Source organism: Montipora foliosa, unplaced genomic scaffold (assembly GCF_036669935.1).
Source record: "Montipora foliosa isolate CH-2021 unplaced genomic scaffold, ASM3666993v2 scaffold_412, whole genome shotgun sequence".
Classification (NCBI taxonomy): Eukaryota; Metazoa; Cnidaria; class Anthozoa; order Scleractinia; family Acroporidae; genus Montipora; species Montipora foliosa.
The window spans coordinates 1,592,501-1,620,000 of NW_027179715.1; the positions used below are offsets into that span (position 1 = coordinate 1,592,501).

General features: G+C 39.6%; 2 protein-coding genes across 2 annotated transcripts in view; both read left to right on the plus strand.

The window, feature by feature from the left end:
* The window catches only part of LOC137988305 (uncharacterized), a gene marked incomplete at its 3' end in the record, with an annotated part of 80,586 nt that overhangs the window by 11,374 nt on the left and 41,712 nt on the right, over nt 1–27,500 (plus strand). Inside the window, exons 2-3 of the mRNA XM_068834339.1 lie at nt 26,505–26,576; nt 26,734–26,802. The remainder of the gene's footprint in view (nt 1–26,504; nt 26,577–26,733; nt 26,803–27,500) is intronic.
* Nucleotides 8,227–10,268, plus strand: LOC137988245 (uncharacterized). The gene is made up of 3 exons (XM_068834290.1): nt 8,227–8,577; nt 8,734–8,994; nt 9,313–10,268. Exons 1-3 carry the CDS (start codon nt 8,291–8,293, stop codon nt 9,476–9,478), a joined length of 714 nt encoding a protein of 237 aa, XP_068690391.1. The 5' UTR covers nt 8,227–8,290; the 3' UTR covers nt 9,479–10,268.

Consider the following 27,500-nt stretch of genomic DNA (forward strand, 5'->3'; position numbering starts at 1 on the left):
CCCAACGGAGCAATGGCATCTGCATTCATTCTTATAAGCTAATTGGTGTCAGGGGATGTAATCTTCTCCCCGCGAGCTTTCAACAGTAAATCTTTTGTCTTTGCACAAATATATTCCACCTTGGTCACGGTGACAGCTGACAGCCTTAGCTCTTTGCCTCGTACGTAGCGATATGATCAAATCGCTTCCAGATCTCAGGATTTACTTTCAGTTTGCTGCAGTTGCTAGGCCCAAGATATTTTCCACATACATTTTTCCGCTGTTCTTCGTTCAATTTGTTCAACCAGCGAGACTGGATAATCTTTGCAAGACTGTCAGCTATTGCCCGGTCGGTCTTTTCCTCTCCATGCATTAGCTTTGCTATTTCATCTAGAAGAGGGTCACTTTCATCGAGCTTGTGTTTCTTACTACAGTCGCCCAGCAGTTCTTCAAGATCTGAATTCATGCTTTCATGTTTTCGCTTGGCAGATTCTGCCATTTTGGGGTCCTTCCTTTCCCCTGAACAACTGGCGCCTTTGCCGAGAAGCGATTCGCTCATGGCGGCCATCGTCTTGTTCATTGAAGCTACTGGTCACATTGGCATACATGGAGGGGTGGACGTACGTACGTACGTTCGGACGTATGAACGTATGTACGGACCGTCGATGACGTCATAGCTATAAAACCAAGATTTCTCGCATCGATGGGTTACCATATTTTCTTAAAAATGATGCTCCGCGCGCGCCCCTTCGTTTGGATACTCTCGATTTTAATATTAGCTTTTTTTTGTATTTCGTTTTTCAAATATTGTACTGGTACTAAATATACTTTTTAAAATGGTATATTAAGAGGGGTAGCACTACAGAAAGACAATGACTTGAGAGATGTTTTCTCAGTAGACATGAATCTAACCGAGCTGTAAGTATTTTCCCCCAAAGAACTATTAAAATATGAAATAGCCATGCACCTGGTCACTCAAAAGAATTGCGGACAGAAAACTATAGAGTATTTACATGACCACTCTTGGCTCACCTTTTTTCATTTTCCTTTTTTGGTTAAATTTTGAGTAATTTGAAAGGAGGTATTTTGCTTCTCTTAACCAGTTGGAAAATATGTCCTTTGTAATGTAGATGTGAAGATTACAAGTTTTAATTTTAAGTTTTTTTTCCTTATGGTTATGCGAAGCAAGAAAAGCAAATCTACATTTTTTTCTTTTAACAGAAAATGAAATTACGTTCTAATTCACTGCGCTCAGACGAACGTAGATTATTTTCTCCTTAAATACTATAGAAATACAAAACCAAAGGAATGATGGTTGGATGCTCAGGCAATCCAAACTGACATTTATTAATACATTTGACGAAAGAATATTACAGTTAATGCATCATAACAGCTACAATCTCAAATTAGCAGTTATTTCTAAACGTTTAGATACGTCTTCAAGGACATACATGTCCTTAGAAGCACAGTCCGACTTCCAGAGACCGTGCAATTTAAGTAAGCGTTCTGATAAGTTGGTGCTGTCACTAACCACGGGGGTGGCCCCTCCCGATCTCAAGCTATGCAGGCCATAAAACTTGTAATCTAAGCCAAGTTCCTTGAGACAATTCTTAAATATCTCTCTACATCTCCTGTACGAGAGCTTACTTCCATACAACTTGTAAGTATTGGAAGCTTTGAACAATCTTAAAGGTCTAAAGAGTGGTAAATTGCTGTTAAGATCTACCTCAGCAATCAAAATGTACCTTTCTAGAAGGGCAACAGGACAACATTTATTACCGGTAAATAACCTCTTAATATAAACCTTATTCCCATCGCTGTAAACGTCATTCTTGGCGCGAGGAACAAACACGCAAAAATGATCAGGCAAGAATTCCAGATATTTAAGCAAAATACTACTAAATTCATCATAACAAAAAAACCCCGCGAAACCCAACGAGCACATGCCAGCTAAACGCAAGTCCTTCAGATTAGCTGAAGGACCAGCATACTTATCAATGATTTTCTTAATAATATCAGCAGAGATGGGTTCCTTCTTAGAAACAACTGGTTTACTACGTTTAGCCGCCTCTAGCAAATTATGGCAAATTGCTGCATCCAAGGGATTGCTAATGATGCTAGGAATAAAGGAATGAAACCATTTAAGGGCTGTATGTGTCAATACTGGTGTTGCATAAGACTTGGAACTAACATACCGGGGTATACCTTATGAAGATAAGCAATTACGACTGAAACCGAGAAAGGAGGCGACGGCTGAATACTGGACAAATTACACCATCTTGAAAACTTGACGATTTCTTTTGTAGATCTTTTAACTGTGGAATCCGCCTTAGACCTCATTAACAAGGTCAGGAGATCCTTCGTGTTTGGTTTCACGTGATCAGGGAGGTTATCCCAATAACCTTGAGAGTTACATCTAATGAAAAACAAAACCAAGACAAAAGAAAACAGAAAATATGTAAAAGAAAACACCGAAAACAAAATACAAGATTCATAGCAATTACCGGTCGGCGAAATCGGGCCAGCGCCCCCTTTCTAACGCATGAGCGGACAAGCGTTCTTCTAACACTACATAAACAACCTCAGAATATGAGCTGGAGACGATTAATTGCTTTCCCAATCCGAGGCCAGCGCCCTCTTGCTGATGTATGAGCGGACAACCGTCCTTATACCCACTACACATAAATCTCGAATAAATCATTATTGATCATCATAAGAGTAATAGAGACCCAGTGGTCATATATAATCAAAACTTCATGCGGACAGCTCACATTTGTCCAAAGAATCTCGTAGAGCCTAACAACAAATTCCATGTTTCAGAACAGTCCATCCGCGAAACAACTTATAATCCATGACAAAACTAAAACATTTCCTGCCAATAATGGGCCAAAAATGCGACGAGGGCCAGAATGGTACAACTAAAGTAGCCACGGCCTTGGATGTATACAAATAGTCAATTGTTCTATGGATTAAATTTACCGGGGGAACAACAAGTCAATTTTTTCCCCTGTCAAATTCTGGACGAAGAAATCCACCTCGCCACATCCTGGGTTCCAAAATCTCAGATAAAACTTGTTGACTTTCTTGTTATAGAAATTGGCAAAATAGTCCACTGTATTTGGCCTTCAAGTATAATCCAGGAATTCAAAAAGGGAAGTTGTGATTTGCCAATCGTCTCCGTCAATAATACGCTTAGTTCGGGGAATCCATTGGATTTCCAATGCGATTCAATTATCAACACAAAATTGAAAAATCTTAAGGGCCATAACATGTAAATCTTTTCTCATGCTTCCAACTTGGATAATCCTACAGACATTTTGACTGTCGGAAAACTATTTGATGTAAGAGCCTTTAAGACGAGGCAAAAATGACTCTAGAGCAAATACAATAGCTGTTAACTCCCTCCAAGTAGAACTCATGCCACACCGTCTCGTGTACATCCCATTGCTTATGACATACCTGTTCACCGTTAACATTTAAATGTGCACCATATCCTGTGGCACTGGCGTCAGAAGAAACAACATATTTAGACGGTCTGAACGGACAATCTACAATGCTTTCCAAATTCACTCTGTCCAAATTGGTTTCCCAAAACTCAATTTCTCTTATATAATACTGATCCAAAGTAAACTTTGAATCCTGATCCTGCGCTGCTGCAACAGATATTGTGCAATATCTGGTCATAATTCTGGGATTGTTTCCAAACACTGCACCAGCGGAAATAATTTTACCCACAAGGGAAGCTAATTCTCTAGCGGACACCATAAAATGTCTTGCGACATTCTTTGAACACAGTCCGCAATACAAGACAAGCGTCTATCCGAAATTCGAATAGTTCCGAAACTATAGTGTCCCAAAGTATACCTAACCACTCAATGACCTGACAAGGAGTCCACTGGGACTTCTCGTCCTTGTTAATAAAACTGGCTTTTCATATATCGGATCTAACACAAGCAACTAACGCTGAACAGGAGACTTGATCAAAATCAATTAACCATGCAACCGTCGTCCAGGAATAGAGCAACACTGATCCCATGGATCCTCCAATATTTTTCAAGTGGCTTAAAGACACTTTGTAAAGATAAAAGGGGCTGAGGCCGATCCAAAAGGCAAAACAGTAAATACGAAATACCTGAACTCAGTATCAGCTGAAAACTTCCTCGCGAAACCTAAGAAAGTCTGATGATCTGGGCAAATGTCAATTCTCGGTTTTCACATGACGTCACGACCGCCATGTTGGTGCCCTAAACAAAAAAAAGGCGGCCATGTTGGTGCCCCGACCAAATCCTCCGGGAATTTAACTCTATTATTATGCAAACGCTTCCTTTTGTTTTCGTTGAAAAACATGGCTGTTGATCACGTGAGTGAAAACCAGCAATATGGTGGTAACTGCTCTTTAAATCAAACGAAATCATGAACGCTCTCTTTTGGAAATAAGACAAGGCTATCTTCCAGTCTTCGTACTTGACTCTTTGTTTGATAAGATGTTTATTAACGTACCTTAAATCTAATATTAATCTCTTCTTCCCATTGGGTTGAACGGACACAGATAAGGGGTTAACCACATAAGGGGGAACTTGGACTTCTACCACCCGATACGAATGTAAGAGATCTAAAATTGTTTTCTCAACAAATTTTGGATAATGCAGAGAAGACATATTGCTTTTGAGAACGTTCCCAAAGGGAATTATCTCGAAAGGAAGACGATAACCACCTCGAATGACCGATAAAATCAACTCTGGCGCACCTATACCATGCCAGAAAGATATATTTCTCCTCAAACTGCTTTTAACCCGCAAAACAGCCGACCCAGTCAAATTTCGTGTTCGCAATCATTTATTATCTCGATAAATTGGTCAAAAGGAGCGTCATTACCACTAATATTTGAATGCCCCGTCATTGAATCCTCCTGATCCGGGCTCAGTAGGTGTGGCGCTGCTCGAATAATGGAAACCGCTTCTGTTGGGCTGTGCGATAAAAGGGTTTCCGATTCTGCAGTTCTTGGCCCAGTGTCCGGGGCGATTACATCTGAAACAATGATTGAAGCCTGTAAGATATTCTGTACGGCCTGGGAACAAGAAGATAAAAGACACGCTAGAGAATGATGAAAAATAAACAAACTGACAAGGGCGGGCGGGTGGGGATACAAGTTCAATGGCAGCATGGAAAGCGAGAGTGAGAGGACTAAATCACTCTGAACAGTCTATAAATACTGAAGCCACACCAATCAGGAATACCCAAGGGACACGTCCCAAGTGGCGTGTCCTACAGAGAAGTGAATAAACGATGAAGCAAACTGCTAATGAACTGTAATCACCGCATACCAGCAGAAAATATTTTTACGTTCTAATTCGCTGCGCTCAGACGAACGTAAATTATTTTCTCCTTAAATACTATAGAAATACAATACCAAGGGAATGATGGTTGGATGCTCAGGAAATCCAACCCAACGTGAGACATCACAAAGAAAATAAAAGGTCTTACCGCGAAAAAGCTGAACATCGCTAGCAGATTTAAAATTTTTAGAAGCATTGCCAGAACTCGCCTTAGATTCCTTCCTTTTCTTTTCAGCCGGTAATTTAGCCTTCCGAATTTTCTTCTCATCTTCAGAGTTGGAAGCAAGCTCGTCCGACTCGTATTCCTGCACTACCAGCCACCCATCTTTGCTTCTGTCTGCGAGCTTTATTAACTTCTGTTGTTTCTTTATGAGCTGTCCTCCTTCTGCTACCAGCTTGCGAACCTCTTGCGGTTCATTCAAGCTGACCTCTATCTGACCAAAGATGTGGTCCAATTGCGCATTTAACTCAAACTGTTTCCTATTACCCTTGAATTTAAACTCGGCGGCTTCCTTAACGACTTTCGACTTTCCTTCGAGCTGCTTGCTTTTTCCCTCGAGTTCGGAGATGCCAGATAGGTTTTGAACAGAGAGAGCACTTGATCGACCAAAGGTGGATTTGATTGTTCTTGCTTTGATGAACAGTTTTCCGAGACTTCGGGCGCCGAAGTGGTTAAAACTTCTGCTTCCAATCGAGCCGTCATATTACCCAGCAACAAGTTCAATGTCAGCATGGAACGCAAGAGAGAGAGGACTAAATCACTCTGAACAGTCTATAAATACTGAAGCCACACCAATCAGGAATACCTAAGGGACACGAACCAAGTGGCGTGTCCTACAGAGAAGTGAATAAACGATGAAGCAAACTGCTAATGAACTGTAATCACCGCATACCAGCAGAAAATATACATATAAAATGCCGGTTGCCGATTCACACTAAATGAAAGAAAATTAGCAATATGGGATGAAAGAGATTGCACAAATGATTTGGATTAAGTCTATGATGCTGGGGCAATTAGAACGAATACGAAGAACTTAAAACAACGGTACCACAATAGAACACGTTTTCTAAAATTTAGTTGTTCAGACTAAAAATCATGATGGAAATCTCCACAGTTCTGCTCTTATACAATAAATACATAAATAAAACAAATAAGTAAATTAATAGATAAATACGCTTTTTCTATAAATGTCGTATCTCCGTAACTTTATCAGGATAGTCCTTCCACGTAGCCAGTTCTCTTCCTTTCAATTACTTTATCTATCCCTTTATCAATTGGATGAATAAGTTCGGTCAGCTTAAGAGTCCACTCATGGCTTGCTCTATAAATATCCTGTTAACTCTAATTAACTTGGGTGAAGTATTCAGGGAAAACTTTGTATTTGTGTTTTAAAGTTGTTACTTGGATGCGGACAGGGCTAAAGCTGTCTCCGAGGCCTCCGCGGACGGTAAAATCGGGGATGCACTTCATGACCATTTCCGTAACCCACGCAGGGGGTAGGGCGGGGGGATAAACATTTTGACTGATGAAAACAGTGCAGATCGTTAGCATGTCTGACTGAGTTTTAAAAGAGCGTTTGAAGATTGAGGTATTATTGTTTGTTTCACGATTTTGTCAAGCTTGCTTTAGATCGGAATCTAAATTTTAAAAAATGTACGTCGGGTTTATTTTGCCTCCACTACTCAACCGGACACTCGAGCTAGGTGATACATGGACGCGTTGGCCAGCCAAGCCACCGTCCAGTTTATTAAGCATTGTAGTAGGTACAAAAAACAATGCATCAATTCTAAAATAAAGAGAAAAGCAATGCATCAGAGACGGACGCGAAAACCCCTAAAAAAACCAGCAGGTGGAAAAAAGGGGGAACGTCTACCCCCGACCAAGGCAGTGGTGCGACCCTCGGGGTTTTAGGGTATTCTACTTGAAAGACACTACTTACAATGTAAATGAACGCCATCATATACCGCCTAACGAAGACACTAAACACTAATTCAGCTCGATAGGATGAAAAACGAAACAGGAGTTGTGCACGCGGCGGAGGCTGACCGTAAAATGCCTCACTCGCTAAACGATCGCCAAATACAAACCACGATCACGTGGCACTCCAAGCGCCTGCCGGTCACAACCAGGCCTCTGCTACGTGACGGCGAAATATCAATTTTTTCCTCTTTTCCTCTTTCTCCTTTTTTCCAAAATGTAAAATGTATATTCAAAACTACTCAAATTGCCTGTGGGCATAACTGTGCACCATATCTTTTTTTCCATGTCATAATTTCTGCTGCAAAGATGGCACCCCATTTATCCATTTACGTGTGCTAATATAACCTTTTTTGCCTGTTTACACGTTTGCTGGCTTAGTTTGCTTTAAATACGGTGAGTAAGCTGTTTTTCGTTTGCACACCTCCTTTTTTCATCTTTTTTTCTAATTTTCCTGTTCTTTGTAAGAATATTGTAAGGGAATTTGGATGGTGGGTGGCAAATATCAGTTGTCAGATAAAATATCGTCCATTTGTCAGTTGTCAGTTAAGTGGCTGTTAATAATTAAATGAAAATTTGAAAGCATTCCTGGTTGACCAGTTAAATTCATGCAAAACCTTCTTTCTACTTTTTCTTTCTCATACATTAACAAGCATCTCACTTTCTTATCAGGAGCTGCTAAACTTAAAGTGCACCTAAACCCAAAAATTTTTTTGCGCTGAAAAAATTATGCGTATTGTTTGGAATATTTTGCCGCGAAAATTTTTGGATTTGGTAAAATCCTCCATTTGCTATGCCCTGTTAAAGTCGAGCTTCGATGGCCCCATGACCGCGTGAAAGGAGTCTGGGGCGAGCGGGATGTTGTGACGTCAAATCGAGAACGATCCTCAAAACACACTCTTGGAATGCTCTTGAAATTGTCATTATCCGAAGGCTTCGCACAGCGAGATTGTTTCCATTGGAGCTTCATAGTGATACGAATTTTCTTAAATTAACAATGTCGACCACATCTTCTGATTCAGACATTAATTATGACTCGGAGGACTCGGAAATTTCTTTTATCGCTGGATACGACATTGAAATCGAAACAGAGGAGTCAATGCGTGAGTTATGCACAGGCATATCTTCGCCAACTTCAAGCGATGAAGATGTTGCACCGCATGCTGACGACCCGCTCGCCGACGAGGAATGGACAGCAAATTATGAAAAGAAAAGAGAGGCCGACGAAGAACTGGAACGAAAACTTAAGGACCGGTTTCATGGGAAGGTTGAAGTAAGCGAATGGTACGTACGATAGCAACATGACTGTGTTCACTTTGTTTACATGCAGATGCTTCTACGCGCTTACTTTGGTGTTAGCATGATCTTGTGCTTACCTTTCTTTATTTCAACTGCTTTCAACAGCTTTTCCTTAATTAATGTAGTGTTTGTACGTTGTAGGTGCAAGTGTAGCAACTGCGGTATTACTTCCCTTCAAAACATCAGCGAATGTTATTGCTGCAGTGAGCTGGAAGGTTGCTTAGAATCAATGAAGAGCGATCTTGTCCTTCAAGACCTTGCCCCTGATGCTACCTTGACCTGTATAACTGAACATCCTGGTTTTCAAGCGGTTTGCCTTCAGAAATGGAGTCTAAGGTTGGCAGCGGGTAAATACAAAACTAAAGGGAAACAGATGTATCGACAAACAGGTTGCGAAGAAAGGTGAGTCATGTAAACTGCTGTGAATTTTGTGTTTTCATTTTCGAGATTCGTAGATCTGCGTTCCTATAATACTCGTTGCTGGCAATGGCACTTCCAATATGATTTGAAGTGCTCAGCGAAAAGTGTAAGAGTCATGTTATGGTAACATTTGTTGCAGAAACAAGAAAATTTTCTTTCTTTTGTCAAAACCAAAAGTTGCCTCTGCAACAGGTTTCCCAGTTGTGCCACCTGTGTAGCAATCCCGAGGAAACAATGCTTCTAGTTTAGCCAGACCTTAAGTTTCATAGTTAATACCTTTTTTCCTCTGATGTCTTTCAGTTTCTTAAGAGGGGTTTCCTATCGAGAGTTCTCAAGGCTGGTTTATGGAATGTTGGGGGCGAAGAGGATTCCTTTACCTGCTTGTGCATATGTAGCCATCAGAAATCAATTTCCAGTCAATAAGGATGAAAGCTTCACAGGATTTGACCTTGATGAAGAAGACTAGCATGTAGTTTTTAGGAACAATATTATAATACCAGTTCATTAATAAACTTGATACACCAGGGTCGAGTTCTCAAAGCATGATTAGCACTAACCCGTGGTTAAGTGGCATTAAAGCCTATAGGTTGTCATGGTATTTAACCTCGGTTAGTGCTAACCATGCTTCAAACAACTTGGCCCAGGGAGGGGGGTACTACCCTATATGGAAGTGCTACATGTAGCTTGCACAATAAAAATGGAATAACAATAGCACCTTTATTAAAATATCAAATCTTTGCAGCTGAGCACAGATGCACTACTAATTGTGGACACTAAATCAAACTAACTCCAAATAAAGCAGAATCAAATCAACAACTATTGTTTTTTTTTATTTTTGGGGCAGTCAAGAAATTTCCTATGCCCCTTCATTGGTCGATTACAAGCTAAACAGTAACGGGGTTTCGATGATTTCTTTGTTTGTTGTCTACTGCCTTTTCTTTTGGTCGATCCTTTACTACATGTACCACTTTCTGGGACTTGAGACACTGGTGAGACAAGAAAAAAAAAAAAAGAAATGAATGAATAACTTCACCAAGGTCAACTCAACATTTCTTTAGGTATAGACATTAATTAATCTCATGTGTTCCCAATGCCATTAACAAATTAGTTCTACTGGTTGCAGACAGAATGAAAATTATTCCCTGGGGGAGGATAACATTGCTTGTTGTAATAAATGTCTTTTAATGGTTCATATGTTCAATTTTACCTTCCTTGTTTTACTTTGGGTGTAGGCAACATAACATAAGAGCAATAAAACAAAGAAAACACTAAACTGCATGAACAGTAATGCTAAACCACCGCATATAAATAACACATAAACAACAACAGTTACAGTACCAAATTGTCATTAATTCCCTGTGGTGGTAGTGCTGGAGGTTGCACAGAAGGGATCGGTGGCATGATGATGGCACAAACTTAAAATCATTGGGCTACTCAAAACAGCATCTCAAAAATACCTGGCGTAGTAGGAGGGACATCTCTTGTCACCATCTTATTCCTTTCAGCTCTCTTCTGTAGTGCCTGCTCTCTTGGTTGTCTGTCAAGCATTGTGTTCATTGGAGCAGGGGTCAAATCTTTGAGTTTTTTGGCAGCCTCATTTAATTCATCCTTGCTGGCATTTACAAATGTTTGGTAAATCTCCTCCACATAGTCTACGAAAATTGAAAATAGCATGAAAAGGTGGTTAAGTCCCAAATCAATGAGGCATGTATCTTACCAGGTATACATGTTTGTGTACAACATACATACCAAAGTTTGGTCTGACTCTAACATCCCTCACAGTTGCCTCTCCATTCTTAAACTTTGGGTAGGACACTTTTACACGCTCTACTCCATCTGTCCCATGATGTTTAACTTCTCTTTGCAAATTAAAGTTGAAGTGCACAACAGCTAAAATATGCCTGCAGATTTTTTAGACAATGATGTAGACATAAGGGAGGAAATAATATCACATCTATATAATGTAGTGCCATATACATGTACATTAACTATCTTATGGCACTGTACAGTTCCATAATAAAAATTAATTAAAATAAACAAACAAAATTTAAAAAAAGGAATGATATGCACATTATGTGAAACTTGGTATGACACAAGCAAATTACAAAGAAACCATCTAGCAACGAAAAAACATACTTCTTGATTTTTCTTCGCCAAAAACCCCCTATTCAAATTAAACCAATTTATGTTAGGGATCTACAGTGTACAGGTAGGTAGTTGATGTACAGGTTGGCATTAGGTACTTTGTATTCAGTTGGTCTAAGGTTTCTTGTTAGATTATGCCACTGTCTAATGGATGTATCATTTTATGACATAATGACAGAAGAGAACAAAAGGAGAATTGACAAAAAAAATCACTGAATTAATGTAAGACCTCATAGTATACTTCTTGTACCTGCAATACATGCCGATGTATGAGTAGGCAATCATTTTTGGTGCAAAGTGGTTCAGAACTGAATGAAAGCCTTCCAAACAGCTAGTTTGTGCGAAAGGAGAAGCTTGTTTTATCCCCTTCACCAGTGCATTATTGGTCAGTGCGGCACACAACTTGTCATAGACAACAGTCCCTTGAGATAAATACCAGCAGTAATATTAGATCATTGAGAAAAATATGCAATCATTTGTGTGACAAAAACCATGCAATACAAAGTTTATGAACAGACACACTATTTACCCAAACACCCTCTCGTCCATGTCAATTTGATTGGAGGTATAAAAGGCATTCCTTTATAATAGTTTCCACATTTGTATACATTGTACAATCAAGTGAAAGGGGTACAGAACATACCAACTCTCAACCATTTCCTGGGTTGAATGTCACCATGAGAACATTTGTTGAATAACGGATCCTCCAATCCAGCATGTTTGTTCACCACATGACTCAGAAAGGCCTTGAACTTGGCCCAAATTATTCTGCCATTCCCACTGAATGTGGACGTAGCACTCCACTGGAGGTGGTTCTCGCATGGCTTAATCCATTCTCCCAGTGCTTCACACCCTTTTTCCTTAGATACTTTAGACAATACTTTACGTATTTCTGTTGAAATGGAGACAGGAATAAAAATGCATTGTAGCAAACTATTTATCTGTGATTTATAATACAGTGCTTATATTTTTAACACTAATTAAATGGCATCTAATTCGACTACATATACCAATAGCAAATTTCTCACTTTTTTTTAGATGCCAGATGTCAAAGTAGTGCACAATTTTGTTGAGAACTTTCTTCATGTGGCTGGCAATGGAAACATGCCTGTCAGATATGAATGTAGTAATGACCAGGCCATATGCAAGCAAAAAATCCATACACTGTTTAAATGCCATAAATTCCATTGCTGGACTGCTTCCAGCATCATTTCTCTATACAGTAAATATAAACAAGGTAAAAAAAAGTTTGTTAGAAACCAACAACAAAATTACATGATGAAAGATGTATGTAAGGGTACATGAAAGGGTCTATAGACGAGAGGCAATACCTTATGATTGGTATAAAGTTATTTAAAATGAAAATATGTTGTATACAGTATCATAAAAGACCTCTATTGCTACTGTTGTCACTTTGTACAGAAGAGGTTGACAATTTCAGTGCTGTATCTTTGCACAAAGACACTCAAAGCAAGGCTGCTGCCTAAGAAAATTTTTAAGGGGCCCTCAGAGCTAAACGCTGAGAACTTAGGAGCCCAACATACACAATGTATGAAGTGAAAGGTGTTGCTGTGAAAAATTAAGGCGCCCAGAGCTATTTTTTGGGAGCCCCAGGCTACCAGGTTCCTGTTAGGCAACAGCCTTGCAAAGCATGAAAACTATAAGTATCCCTCGACAGCAAGCAATCCACTTGAACTAACATAAGTATATTAGCCACAGGAGTGCTAATTTTACTCATTTTTGGCAACCAAATAATAATTATTCAAGGAAACTCTCTTCCTACCTGGACCAAGGCAAAGTGTATAATCATTGGAACAGTGCAGCAGAACATTGTGTAGGCACAAAATTTGGCACTATGGCCCATACTATCATGTCGACCATCTCCTGCTATAGTTACTCCATTACTGAGTGTCTTCAGCTTAGTAAGCATTTGTTTCTGGTAATTCTGCCAGTATAGATGAATGGTCGGAAAGAGTTTGCTCTGCAAAGACAAAAGATTTTATAATTATTGTATTTTCTTCACAGCTCAACCATGAATGGACATGACATCTGTTTTTACTTTTTTGAGCAGCCAAGTACAGGCAAATACTAAAATTTAGCCTGCCTTATGATTCGATGTTGCTAAGAAAATGTTGAAGTTAAAATTTTTAGCAATGTTTCTGGATGTCAGTGTTTGGAAAAAATCACAACATTCACAATATAAGTATGCCCAGCTGCCTTGAACATCAATCTGTGTTTCAAGAAATGTAATTATTCAAAGTTTCAACTTAAACATTTTCAACAACAACATTTTACACCATTAAATTCAAGTTGTAATTCTGATTAAAATATAATATGTGCATACCCTTTGGTAATTGAAGAATGTGGTAAGTGAAACACAACCAAGGCCCATGTGGTTAAACATTTGAAAGACCTTGGTCGCTGAGCCTCCAGTAAGAAGAATGCACAGGCAAAGCAGAAAGTTGCCAGCAGGGATGCGATAGCCTGGCATGAGTGGCTGGCTGTACCAGGTATTCTGCTTTTGACATTTTGGGTTATTACAGGTTGTTCTCACCACTGCCTCAGTGCCAATCTCACTGGTCTCCACTGTTGGGTTGTCTGCCTTGCACGTATGGCAAAACTGGAACAACAGCAATAACTGTGACAGGAACACAATATGCTTTGGCTGTGTGAGAAGGTTTTTTCCCTTTAGGGACAACCTAAAACAGATATATATGCAAAACAAAATTAATGAAAGAAAAAATACTGGTTTATCTTGCCATCTCCAGGTACCCTCCTACAAAATTGTACATAGAATTACCGTGTAGATCTATCTCCACTTTCCTCATCTGTCTCTGTTCCTGTCTCTGTCTCTGTTTCAGTTTCTGTGTTGTACACTGATTCGTCGTCTTCCAGCTCCACTTCAACTGTCCCATCGTCATCCTCCACGACTGATTCAACTTCAGAATCTGACCCACCTTCTTTATCACTAAACTCTTCACCTTGAGCAAAATCTGTGGTTTGGTGGCATTCTTGCTGATGTTGTCCTACCGAAGCAAGAATTTTTAGTAAAGTACTGGCAATGAGTGGGAGGCGTGGCTTCACGGTTAATGCGCTCGACTCCGGAACGAGTGGTTCAGGTCCTGGTCCGAGACATTGTGTTGTGTTCCTGGGCAAGATACTTCACTCTCACAGTGCCTCTCTCCACTGGCTTAACGACAGAATACAGGGCCACTTATTTCCATATCATTGAATAAGAGAAGCTCCCATTCTTGTGTGTCCCGCTCTACAAAGGCTTCTAACTAATTTGCATGGCCCTGTATTCTGTAGTTGCTTCTTAATACAAAAAATAACAAGCAAATTTGCCTGCAAACCGAACAAAAACGCACAATTATCAGGTCATAGGCGAGGCTAATCAACGTTCACATCACTTACGTTACCTTCCGAGTATTCTGAACTGTAGCGACTTGTTCTTGATCTAAATTAAGTTATACCTTTTCTGCGATGTTTCCTTTGTTCGTTCTTGCGTTCTTCCCTCCGTTTCCCTAGAGCCCCAGTCAAAGTCTTGACTCGATTCAACAATTGCCTATTTGTTTCCTTCAGCACCATACAATTTCCACACTCTTCTACTGTATTCACGTCATTCACAGTCCCAAATTCAGGCGCATCAGTGCTTGAAATCTCGAGTTGGGTTTTTCGTTCTGGGCATTCCGTGACATTTTCGTAGCCTGGAGGGTGATCACTTTCACAACTGGTACTTGCCTCCGAAGTTGCGGCCACTCTCGCCACTTTCCGTTTTGGCCCGTCTTCAGCTGCAAGGTCAGAAAATTGTTCCCTCATTGCCGCTTTAACAACCTAGAAAAAAAGTGAATTTCACAGGCTACAATCAGTAGGAGTTTAGCAGGGAAGTTGTTGATTAATGAATTCTAAAAAGAAAGGGAAGTCTCACCATTCTTCGTTCTCTGTCACTCGGTGGTTTATTGTGTGCTTCCATCGCTGAAGCATGAACAGATGGGATAGCAGAGATCCCAAAGTCATCTCTCTGTAACCACGGAGTCAGAGGAGTTCCCTGTCCTTCTATGGTGACATCCAAGCGTCGAGTAAAGTCTTCCGGGACGAAATGCTTCGAGCAAATCACCGAACTCTCCGATGGCTCCCACTTTGCTCGTTTCGTCTTCACAAAGTCCACCCATTTCTTCCGACGCTTTCTGGCTTCGGGACGATTATCTCCGTAATACGGTATGGTATGAAGACCTATACCAAGCTTTAAATTCCTGGTGTTGCTACACCCTGCCACAACACATCTGGCTGGCATTTTCAGGCACAGTTCGAAAAAACTTCCCCAAAGAAACAAGAGAAATGTGCGAAATGCAACTTCTTGAGTTCTCGATTTGACGTCACAGCAGCCACTTGACCCATGCCCCCAAACTCGGTCGTGGGGCCAAAATGGCGGCTTTTTAGACCAATTTTACAAATTTCGAAAGGACTTAGAAAACTGAGGATTTAACCAAATCTAAAAATTCTTACACCAAAATACTCCAACAAATGCGCAAATTTTTTTTTAGCGAAAAAAAATTTTGGGTTTAGGTGCACTTTAATGACTAATTTTTCATTTGCTCATTAATGACATCTTCCAAGAAACCTTCCAAATCCATATGAAAATGGTACGCGTTGGAGCTGCTATGCCGTGATCCCCAATTTCGAGCTGTCCTTTTCCGAGTTAGCCCTTGTGGAGGTCGCTCATCACCAAACATGTCGGACATTGATGAGTCATCCACAACTATGAAAAAGACGCTGGCGTGCACCTGGTTAAACGGTCGATAAGGAGCTCTACATCAGTCAGTGCAAAGCCGTGAACGACCGTCGTTTTCAGACAAAAATGCACTATTATTCCATGATTGTTGATAAACATCACTTCTATAATCGATCGGGCGGGAAAACTTTCAATAACTAGCACACGAGAAATCGTTTATCCCATAATAGGTTGACATTTCTTAGTCCCCCAAGCAACAGAGGGCCTGGGGCCTCACAACAAATAAACAAAAAAAAAAAAAAAACCAGTAAAATCAATTCTCCATTTCCTCTACACGAAGATTGACTCTGGGTCTTCTTCCCACGATCTAGTTTGGAATTTTCTGATGTCTTGGGGTAGTCTCTTTACAGTCGACCTTGGTCTCTAACTACCTCTTGGTCAATTAGGTTAACTTCCTTGGTTTCAACGCAAGCTTTTGTCTGCTCCGCCGTTCAGCAGTTACAGGGAGTACCGGCTAATGTCTTCTTGCATGTTGGCAGCAGCTTTCAAGTCTGCTCCATGACTATAGCTCTTCAATGTTCTTAGAATGTTGTGTACGTTGTCCACAAATGGCCTCAGACTCGAAGCATTGTCATCATTAAGCGTTGGCATTTCCAAAAGCTTGTTACTGAGTCGCCAGAGGCAATTCAGTCAGAAAACGAATTGAATTTCTCCGTCTCCCGTGTCGAGAAAATGGAAACGTTGCACAATAGGTCGTTCCTGTCACTCCCCTACTAAGTGTTGTCTTTACGCGCAGAGTCTTCTGCAGTGTCCTCTTTTTGGGGTTGGATATCAGAAAAGGAATCGAACACCTTAAGTGGATCTGTGTTCACAGTTTTCTGGCTTTTTGTAATTTTATTTATTTGTACTCAACTCTGCACAGTCTTCAGGTAAAAGAAACAACTTGAAATTTGACTAATTCTTGATAGTCAAGAATTATTTGAAAGAAAACCTGTTGTCCAGTTTTTGTTTTATTATTGAAAGAAATGGTTCTTCAGTTCAGGGTTTGATCTCAAACACTGTTCGGAAATTTCAGTAAATTTATTTAGTTGCGTATGGTTTTTGACACAGCTTGTGTTGCTTGTTTGAACGCACGCAGTGAAATGGGAAGTTTTTTTTATCTTCCATGTTATTTGCTTCAATAAAGTTTTTGGCTGGAAAAGGTTTTTGTAAGAACTTTCTATTTCATCATAATCATTTAATTTCAATGTTTAAATTTAACAAATTGAAGAAATACACAGCCCGCATATAGCAAAGCTAATCCCACAGCTTAGCTCCGAAAATGGAAAGGGAATTAAGTCGAATACTCAGTCTTGATTTATTAACATATAAGTTACCAACATTTGAAAATCTAGTGTTATATGAATAAAAGTCGGATGAACTGGTGAAAAGATCACAGATATTCTGAGGCGCAGAATTGGTAGATATCTTGTGCATAAGAGAACACACAGCTTCAAAATAAAGTATATTCAGGGATAAAACATTAGCGGAGACAAACCAAAGGAATAGCATGAGATGTATTACTAGCAAAGAACATTAACCGAAGAGCTCCTTTTTGTAAGATAAAGATCTTCCTCAAATAAACCCGTGTTGCTTGGCCCCAGGCAATTCCGTATTAAGTATATGGGAAAATCAGAGAACGGTAAATTTGGATTAAAGTGTTTAAAGGGACGGAGTGCCTTAATCGTGCAATAATTCCAGCAACTCTGCTAATTTTAGAGGCAATATAATTGATATGATATTTCCTGGTCAACTTTTTATCGATGAGCACTCCAAGGAACTTAACATAATCTTTACATTCAAGAGAAGTATCACTATTTGAGGTATTATTATATATCCTTACATTAATCTGATAGTTAAGCTTCTTTTGTGATGGTCTAAAAATGACAAAATTTGATTTTTTTTGCATTTATGGTCAGCTTATTGGCATTTAACCAATCACAGACTTTCTACAATTTGATGTTGACTACACTTTCTAATGACTTCAAATCCTTTTCAGCATATAGCAGGTTTGTATCATCAGCAAATAATTAAAAAAGAAAGCTTCTCAGAAGAACTATAAATATCATTCATGTAAATCAAGAAAAGTAAAGGGCCTAGAACCGAGCCTTGTGGGACCCCTGTTAGCATGTTTCTTTTAGATGAAATTTGATTATCAATTTCAGTAGTGTGAACAAGGCCATTTAAGTAGGATGAAAACCAATCATTTACCGGGCCTCTTATACCATAAGTATAAGCCATTTAAGTAGCCCCATAGCAATCCAAGGTTAAAAAATTGCTTGGCTTTGCAATTAGATAGCGTTCGAAGGGGCGCATGCTTGTTGATTACTTTTTTAAGGCTGTTAAAGAATTTAGAAAAAAAGCGGCATCTACATTATCTCCACAGTTTATCAAGTCCAGATCCCAGTTGATCTCGGATTATTCTCTTCCGTGGCTCGGGAAAATTTCCGATACAATTTTTTTTTAGGTAATTTCTTTACCTTGAAAGATTTAATAATGCAAAACTGAGAATAGTGATCGCTTATATCTGAGATTATATTACCACTCGTGGCTGAATTAGTGCTGACTCTGGTCGGTTTGTCAATTGTGCGCGGGAATAAAGTAGTAACTTTGAGGAGTCTCCCAAGACATAGATGGGCTTGCCAGAATTGCTAATTTTTCTAGGGTTTCATCAAAAAATGCCTGAAAGCTCTCAGGGGAGTTATGCTGCCTATAAATTACACCACAGATAATGTTACTTTTCCTTTCAAATTGTAATTCAACCTACAGGGCTTGAACAGCACGTGAGAGGGTTTTTTCAATGACTCTATACTTAACATTTTCATCAATAAACATTCCAACACCTCCAGCAGCAAGAGGTGTTGGAACAAAATCAAATCTATACCCAGGGATATTTGGATGGACATCAGGCTGATCACTTTCAGTGATTCTGGTTGCGGTTATCCCTATGAATTAAAAGGTCAAGTGAAGTTATGATCCTCGCAGTTATGAACGCAAATTTTGCAATTGCGTAGAGAAGCCTGAAAAATTCAGGACTTCAACGGGGTTTGAACCTGTGACCTCGCGATACCGGTGCGACGCTCTAACTGAGCTATGAAGCTCCCAACGGCAGTGGCTTCATAGCTCAATTGGTTAGAGCGTCGCACCGGTATCGCGAGGTCACGGGTTCAAAACCCGTTGAAGTCCTGAAGTTTTCAGGCTTCCCTACGCAATTGCAAAAATTGCGTTCATAACTGCAAGGATCATAACTTCACTTGATTTCATATCCACAGTTCATGTGTGATCCTTTTCATATATCATTTCATCAATATTAAAAGGATATCCAAACTCATTGAGAAGTTGAGTCGGGAGATTTTCAAAATTGCGCTTTAGGCTTCGAGCCTTCGTAAGGAACAGGGAAAACAAGTCATCTGTATCATAACATCTATTTTTCACCGTGCAAAAGCTATGTGGAGAAAAATACCTGCAGTTTATTTTTAAATCTACGAGATTTTGGTCAGGGTTGATACTACTAGTTGTGTTTAAACTGAATAAATCAAGGACATGAAAACTGGAAAGCTTTTCTAGGTATTTTTTGGTTGGGAGAAAACTACTGTTGAGATTAGTAAATTAACCGTGGAGCGATACAAAAAGGCTGACACCAAAATGTTTTTGTGGATTGATCATGTGCGAACTTAACTAATATTGATAGTTGATTTGCGAGTTGTTTTTTAGCCTTTTTGTATTTCTGTCTTGCAAATGATTAGTAGGTAGCCGTAGTTTTGCACGTGAGAAAATATTTGTTTAGTTATTCTAGTGTAAAATGAAGTTTATTTCGGAAGCCACCAACATTTCTTTAACTGGTTCATGGTTAACCCAACTTATTGCCACGGCTTACTAGTGCGAAGATTGTTTACATCACTCAATAACGCGAAGAATTTTTAACAACATATCGCTTTAATCCAACCCAAAATCTTTCAGATAGTAAAAAAATCATATTTGTTACGAAAAATAGTATTGCGTGACAAGCGTTACTTTCTAGAAGCTTCGCGAGAGTTCGTAGTTTGTTTATTTTTAGGTTCATGCGTAAGCGTTTCTAAATCGGCGTGCTTTGTAATCTTTCTATAATTAAATGCATTACTAATTTAGAAACTTCTAGAAGTTTATTGTCAGAGTATATAAGTAGACGAGTCCAAGCGGAGTGTTTTTCTAACTAGTTTTTCACAAGCGAAGAGAGTTTGCGTCGGCCGTGTTTAGTCAAGTGTGACGGAAGCTGTGTTTATTCAAGTTGGCGGAGGCCGTGTAAGTTTATTGAGTACGTGCTGTTAAGAGTTTTACTTCGTGGAAACTACGTTCACTTTGGAATAAATCTTCTTGTTGTTGTTCCGACAACCCTGCGTTCAGTTTAGTTTGCAAGCTACCTTTCCTCAAAACATTCGAACTCGTAACAATATTAATTAACCATTGTCAGCATTATGATTTGCGATTATTCAGGTTCATGTGTTTGCACGTTTGTTTTTGCTTCTCACCGATATTTAGATTTCAAGTACAAACTCGGTTTTGATTGCCCACTCAACCTCATGGTGTAAATAGTTCACCCTGAAGTCAAAATAGATACATTTCTTTTCTGAGGAAACCAAAAATAAGTAGTTTTTGGTTTCTGGACTGAGCAGCTCTTGGGATGATGAGAAATATGCCGCATTCGAGCTGAATCCCCTAGCCTGCTTCTTCCATTGTAGGAATTATCAGGAGTAGCTATTGGATTCTTAGACATTTTCCCTGTTTCGTGTTTTCTTATTTTCGGCATTATTCCTGGGAAAATTCAATTTCAGCGCCTTCAATCCCACCCACCTCAGTGCCCTCTGTTTTTGTGTAACATGTAACACAGGCCATCCAGTTTACGCTCCACAGGCCACCCAGTTTACGTTCTGGTTAATTAACGACTTCGATTTGAGTTCTGGGTTTCACGATCGGTGAGTTAATTCCTTAACAGTTTCTTTATATACATGTATTGTGCTATTAAAGAGCAAATTTGCAATGGCGTTCTCTGTTGATCGCTTTACGGATGCTTTCAGATAGATCATCTTTTGCGTTTTTGAAAGGCACTAGTCATGTAACAGTGCTTTGAACATTCCATACCTGTTTGGCCACTCACAGGGATCCCCATGAAATGCATGTAACTTAAGCTTGGGAAGAGACGATACCAAAGCTGACCTTGTGAGGCCTGATTTCTCTGCATTCAGAACAATTTCTCGGTCTTTTGTATTATCAAGAAGATTGTCTTTATCATCCAATTTACCGGGCTCTTCTTTGGTGTTTGCCTTTACCAGCCATTCCTTTACTTTCTGTGTTGCAGACTTAGAATCCTTGCCAGGGGGTCTTCTTGATTGATTGTTTGCTTTTCCGGCCACTGAATCAGCATCCTCAACATCCTTCACTCGTACAGCAAGATCATCTTCATCTGTCTCTTGCTTTAGAAGCAATGCTTCTTTCTCTTTTCTATCAACTTCCTGTTCGGCTTTCTTTAGTGATAGTTGGGCATTCTGTGCTGCAATTTTATCCGCTAAAAGAGCTTTCTCCTTAAGCTGCTCCACTCTTAATTTAGCTAGATCAAGTTCCCTTGCAACTGCCTTTGCCCTTGCTTTAGACGAGAATGAACTTGCTTTACTTGTTTTACAACCACTTTTCTTGCTGCTCTAAAAAAGAAGACTGGCGACTTCCGTGTTACCGGCATGACCGATTTGTTTTCGTTCTTTGGGTGCAATTAAAACGTCAAATTCAGGTCCACCACTCTCTATTCTGTCTTCTTCGCACTCAACAGCTCTACAAACAATCTCATCTACTACTGCTTGCGATTCTAATAACCAAGTGTCTGCCTCCTTCGGTTGGATATCATCAGTACACAAAGCTTGAAATTGCCCATGGTTCTCGGTCACTTGTTCCTTTTCTCTACGAAGTCGAGTACATGCAAGTTCGATTGACCTACGGTTCCTTTGTGACACCAGATACTAGTTTATAGTGTTTATCTTCTTCGTCAAATTGGATCTCATCGATTTCCTTCTGTTCTTTATCGTCTGAAGCTTGCGGAGCACCATTGTTAAGAAAATATGGTAACTCATCGATGCGAGAAATCTTGATTTTAAAGCCATGACGTCATCAACCGTCCGTACAAACGTACGTACGTCCGTCCGTCCGTACGTCCACCCCTCCATGTATGCCAATGTGACCAGTATCATGCTAGTTTACAGCATACATCTTTGATATTGGACATCCATCTTTTGATTAATTGACACCTGCCAAAACAACGTATCCGCTGACCAGTATCACGTGACCATGTCGCGGGCTCAAGCTTGGATCTCAAGAAGGTCAGCTTTTTTTAAGTTGACCGCTGACCATGTACTGGTTTTCGATTGGATTGCAGGCTCAACCCAGATAACTCACCTGAACATAAGCGAGGCTTCATTTTTCGCGCGCTTTCTGTGGATCGACGCGGCTACACGGCCATACTATATATCAACGAAAGTTCTTACACAGTCAACGCTTTTCGTGTTCAGGTGCAAAACGGTTTCGAAGATGTTTTCTTCCTGCATTTTGCGCTGGTTTCAATCCAGTTTGACATATCATGATATCTGTGGTCCACATTGGTGGCTACGCAGTTATTCAAGTCAAGCATCGACGGGATGTAAACTTAAAGCTGAGTGTTTATTTTTAATTTGCTTAGAGCCGCTTTTTTCTCTGTATTGCAATTTTTGGCATATCGTTAGAAGCTCTGATAAGGTTACATGATGCCTGGAGGATCTATGTCTAGAAGAGAAACGAAAGGACTGAGCGAAAGAGAACGACAACGACAAAACAGAATACTAGTAACAGCTCATCCTTAGCACACAAATTCTGTCCTTGGGCACTAAACCGTTTGTTACTTTTACGGATGCGTTATTGTTGGTTTAATCGGTTCTTCCTTTGTTCAGAAATGAGAATCGAATTTTTATTGGCAACTGGAACTAAATAACAATTATCTGTACTCTTTTGGACATAAAGAAAGAGTTGATTTGTTTGTTTGTTTTCCTCTAAAATGCGAGCGAACAAGTGCTTTTTTAATCCGTTTGCCCAACTGGTTTTCGTTGTGCCTCGACAGTGACAAGAAACTTTTGTCCTTATGTTATAAACACGTAACCGCAATGAGTTCTCGTAAAATTTGGGGGAAATCTCACTAGCTTGTGTTTTCAGAAGTTTGCTTAAAGCACCCAAACGTTATTTAAGTGTTGGAGCAGATCGCCGGTTTGAAGTTCGTCCTTTCTTGGTTGCATTGCCAAAGTTTGCCGATTTTTGTACCAAGCCAACCTAGCGTGTTTCAATGAAATACGTCAAAATGTGAATGGTCTTGTTTTCAGAGACAAAGTGGAATAAAGTGCATCAGTAAAACTCTTCTTTGACCTTGAACTGACAAAGTTGTTTTTACGGCTTCTAATTTTAGCATGATTCCTATTCGCTGGCTATTGACAGTTGACTCGATCTGAAATGGCTTTTTTTCCTTTTCCATTCGCTCGCTGAGGGTGTGCTTGTTTCCTTTTAACACTCATTCGGTTCAACAAAAAATTATCGCCAAACTGGTGAAGTGCAAAGTAAATTTTACTGAAAAAACCGATGTCGCACTCATCGCTTCCTGATTCATGCGATATCGGTTTTTAGCGTAAAATTTACCGTGGAATTCACTAATTAGGCAATGAATTGTTCTATAGAAAAAAGCAAAGAAGATGATTTAATTATTAAAGCAGCAACTGGAAACATCAAAACGCGGACAATTCGAAACCTTTTATTTTTACAAACCCTACAGGCAGTAGGAATAAATAACCAGTCTGCCGCCCGGAGCTCCGCTTTTAGGATTGGCTAAATCTATATATTATATAGATTTAGCCAACTTAAGACGAAAAGAGGAGCTCCCGTTTCTATCCTATCAGGGGATTTCAATTGGCTAGGGTGTATAAAGACGCGTGGTATGTAAATTAACCACCCTTGGTGTTCTCTCTAAAGGCACTCACTCTTACTTGTTTAATTTACTTTCTGGCCTTCATGACTCATGAATGAAAAAAACTCTTCATCTTTATCTTCTTCCATCCCACCCGATATGAATGCTGTTCTAGAGGCTCAGAAGAAGGCCTCTAAAGCGCAATAAATACGCAAATTAAGGGCCTACAGAGCAACTTGCTTAAGGAGACTCGATCAGGAGGCAGTGTTGTCCAGTGGTTAGGGAGCTTGCCTTGAGATCGGGAGATCCCGGGTCAAGACCCGCTCTGACCACTCGTTGAATTTGATCCTGGTAGTCCCTGGTTCAACTTCCCAGCCGCACTTGTAAATAGCCAACTGGTTTGCCTCCAGTCAGTTAGGATTCTTAACAGTTGTTGTTGTTCTGTTCTGTCGTTTCGTTGTGTTTCATTGGCCCTGAAAAGCCCCTATGGGGAGCGATCAATTAAGTATGTATTGTATTCTATTGTATCAGTTTCATCACTTCCAAGTGACGCTCCTATTAGAAGGATCGGCACCGCAACGTTGTACCATGTATTGGCAATATTGTGGTACCAAGTGAAACACGAATTATTGTTGAACGAGATACAGTCATTATTGTGACGTAATATGTCACCGTAGCCACTGGCAAGCCCTGTAAAAACACCATTTATTTTGTCTTTAGTTGCTTATATCTCAAAAACGAACACGGTGAGCCCCATTTTTTTATTTCTGAAAAGTAATTAAAAGGGCATGATGAAACTTTCTGGAAAGTTTTAAAAATTTTTGTCGAGTGGATTCAGAGCCACCTTAATTTTGTGATTTTTTTGAGGTTGCTCTGAATCCTCTGGACAGAATTTTTTTAAACTTTGCCGAAAATTTCATCGTAGCCTTCTAATCACTTTTCAGCAATAAAAAAGGGGAGTCACCGAGTTCATTTTTGAGGTATGAGCAACTAAATCCAAAATATAGGGTGTTTTTGCTGGGCTTTCCCGTAGCCAAGGTAACTAATTACATCACAATAATGATCACATAATCGGTGTTTTGTGGTACCATAACATTGCTGTTACATGATACAGTGATGTAGCCTTATTCGATCTAAACAGAGTGTTGAAATCCTTTCGAGCCTCCATAAGGCACAGAGGAAGTTAGCGTTGAAAGTAGCTTCAGAGGTGCAACCAGAAACTTACGTCTCCAAGAAGAAAGGGATTGAAGAGCAAATCCTTTGGGGAGTTTCACTTTCAGAGAAATTTTGCTGTTAAATTTGTCCAACAAAAATGTTTCTCACATAATTTCGCGGGAAGTTGTAAGGTCATTTAAAGTTGGAAACTTTGTCACTATTCAATATCTGCTGCGAACGTGCATTTCGTTCGAGATGGAATGGATCCCGAGATCTGAAAATGACCTAACGGATTTTCTCAGTAGTATTTGTAACACGGATGACTGGGGCCTTTCGCCCCTTTCGTGTCATTTAATTGACTCAGTTTGGGAGCCTAATTACAAAGATCGCTTCTCAAATCACGCGAATGCTATACTCGCTCGTTGCAATTCGAGGAATCCAGAATCCGAGGGCATTGATGCTTTTGTTATTAATTGGACCAGGGAAAAAACTATGCTTGGCCTGCCGTCTGCCTTAATTTTTTTTTTTTTTTTTTTTTGCGTTTTGCTTCATATGCGTAATTGTAAGGCTTCGGGAACTCTTATTTTTCTATTGTGGCATTTCGTCTCTATTTGGCCGATGATTTGTCCAGGCAAAAATTGTTTCGCCGAACTTCTTGTTGACTGAATGGATCTTCCGTCATTTAAAGAAGCCTACTCACCTGAGAGATGTCCTAACTTTTTTCGCAATGAAGATTCTCAGCATGATCGCTTCAATTGTTAACTGATTGATTGAGAGAGCTTCTTCCCTTTTTTTCTCTCTTCCTCTGAACTCTTTGGCCGTGTGTTAGTTGAATTTATCCGCTTGTAAGGAACATTTATTAATCTCTAAAGAATCATTGCATTGATAGTTATAAATACTGATCATCTTATAAAAATTTAACTGTTATACTTACTATGGCTGGTGATGTTTGAAACATCAAAACATGTTCCTTTAATTCAAAAATGTGGTTTCATTTTTAAAAAAAACGATTCAATTTCTTTATTTTTAAATAAATCTATCCATGGATGGCTCAAACCGGAAATATTTCAAACCTTCACTGCTATTTACACCAAGAGGTGGAAAGAGTAACAAATTATCTACCATGAGGTTAACTACTTTACTCGTGAAAACCTATTGACATAATCTTACTCTGCTTTGCCTCAGATTCCTACAGAATAACATCACCTTTTTGACGAATGGAAGTTTTGCCAAACTTGAGAAACTTAAATATTTGTAAGAAAGACCAGCGAAACGTATTTTAAATCACAGCTACCATGGTTTGACCCTGCCACACCGTTTTATGCTATCCAAGGTAACAGCCTTGGGTGAACTGTCGCTCTAAAATATCATATTTCCTCTCCCTTTAATTGCCTCTCTCACCGAAAACAATATTCTTTAGAAACGTAATGCGTATAGGCAATTTATTGTTTCAATCACCAACTTTTTCTGTTTTAGATCATTGAGTGGAAACAAACTTCAAGAAATCCCAGACGGGGCCTTCAGGAATTCAAAGTCTCTTCGAGTAATGTATGTCAGTTAAATCAGGCCAAAACCGACTATACCAGGCCTCTCGTGCGTGAAATAGTGAAACGTTAAATCATGTTTCACCTTTGCTTTAATCTCAGATTCCTTGTCACTCGTGGAAGAAAATTACCAACTTGATAATTTTTTGATTCCCCAACAGCTTGCTTTCTGACAACCCCATCAGCACAATTGGAGAGCGGGTGTTTCCTATCAAAAACAACCTAGCAATGTAAGCCATGCAAGATAACATACTGTTTTGTATTTCAGCGCACCTGAAGTTACTCAGGCTGTAGGCCACTCCCGGGTTCGACGCCCAGTTGGACTGATAAGAAAGTGCTGCCATTATAATTACATTTGCGAGTGGATAGAACTTTAATCTTCACGGTTAAAATGCCCACAACGTGAAAATTTTTATTTTCCCATTTGAAAGTCCATATCTGAAAAATGAACTTTCGCGAAATAATCTTTCCATTCGAACGACAGGCGAATTTTGTGCGATTTTTTAAAAGCGTTCAAATTGCCCGCCATTTTAAAAATTGGCACACAACTCGCTCAAGTCTTCTCTGGACTTATAACGTATTTGAAAATCCACAGTTTTGCTGTTGTATTCGCTTCCGGACTCAGAGGCACCTTCCTCAATGATAGACATAAAGCTCATATATATTTTTCTTTAATTGAAAAATACTGAAAACTATCACAGAGCGATACCTTTGGGTTGATCACCTAGAAAACATAGCACCCACGCCAACACGCATTCCTTAATCTACGTCACTGCGATCCCTTGAAATCCTGACCAGCTGAAGGGGTGTATCAAATAAAAGTAGGATTTTAAAAATCATAGAAAATTCGTGTCTGGTTTTGAATCAAAACTGAATTCTTTCGCAAAAGTTCATTTTTAATATGGATTTTCAAATAGGAGAATAACAA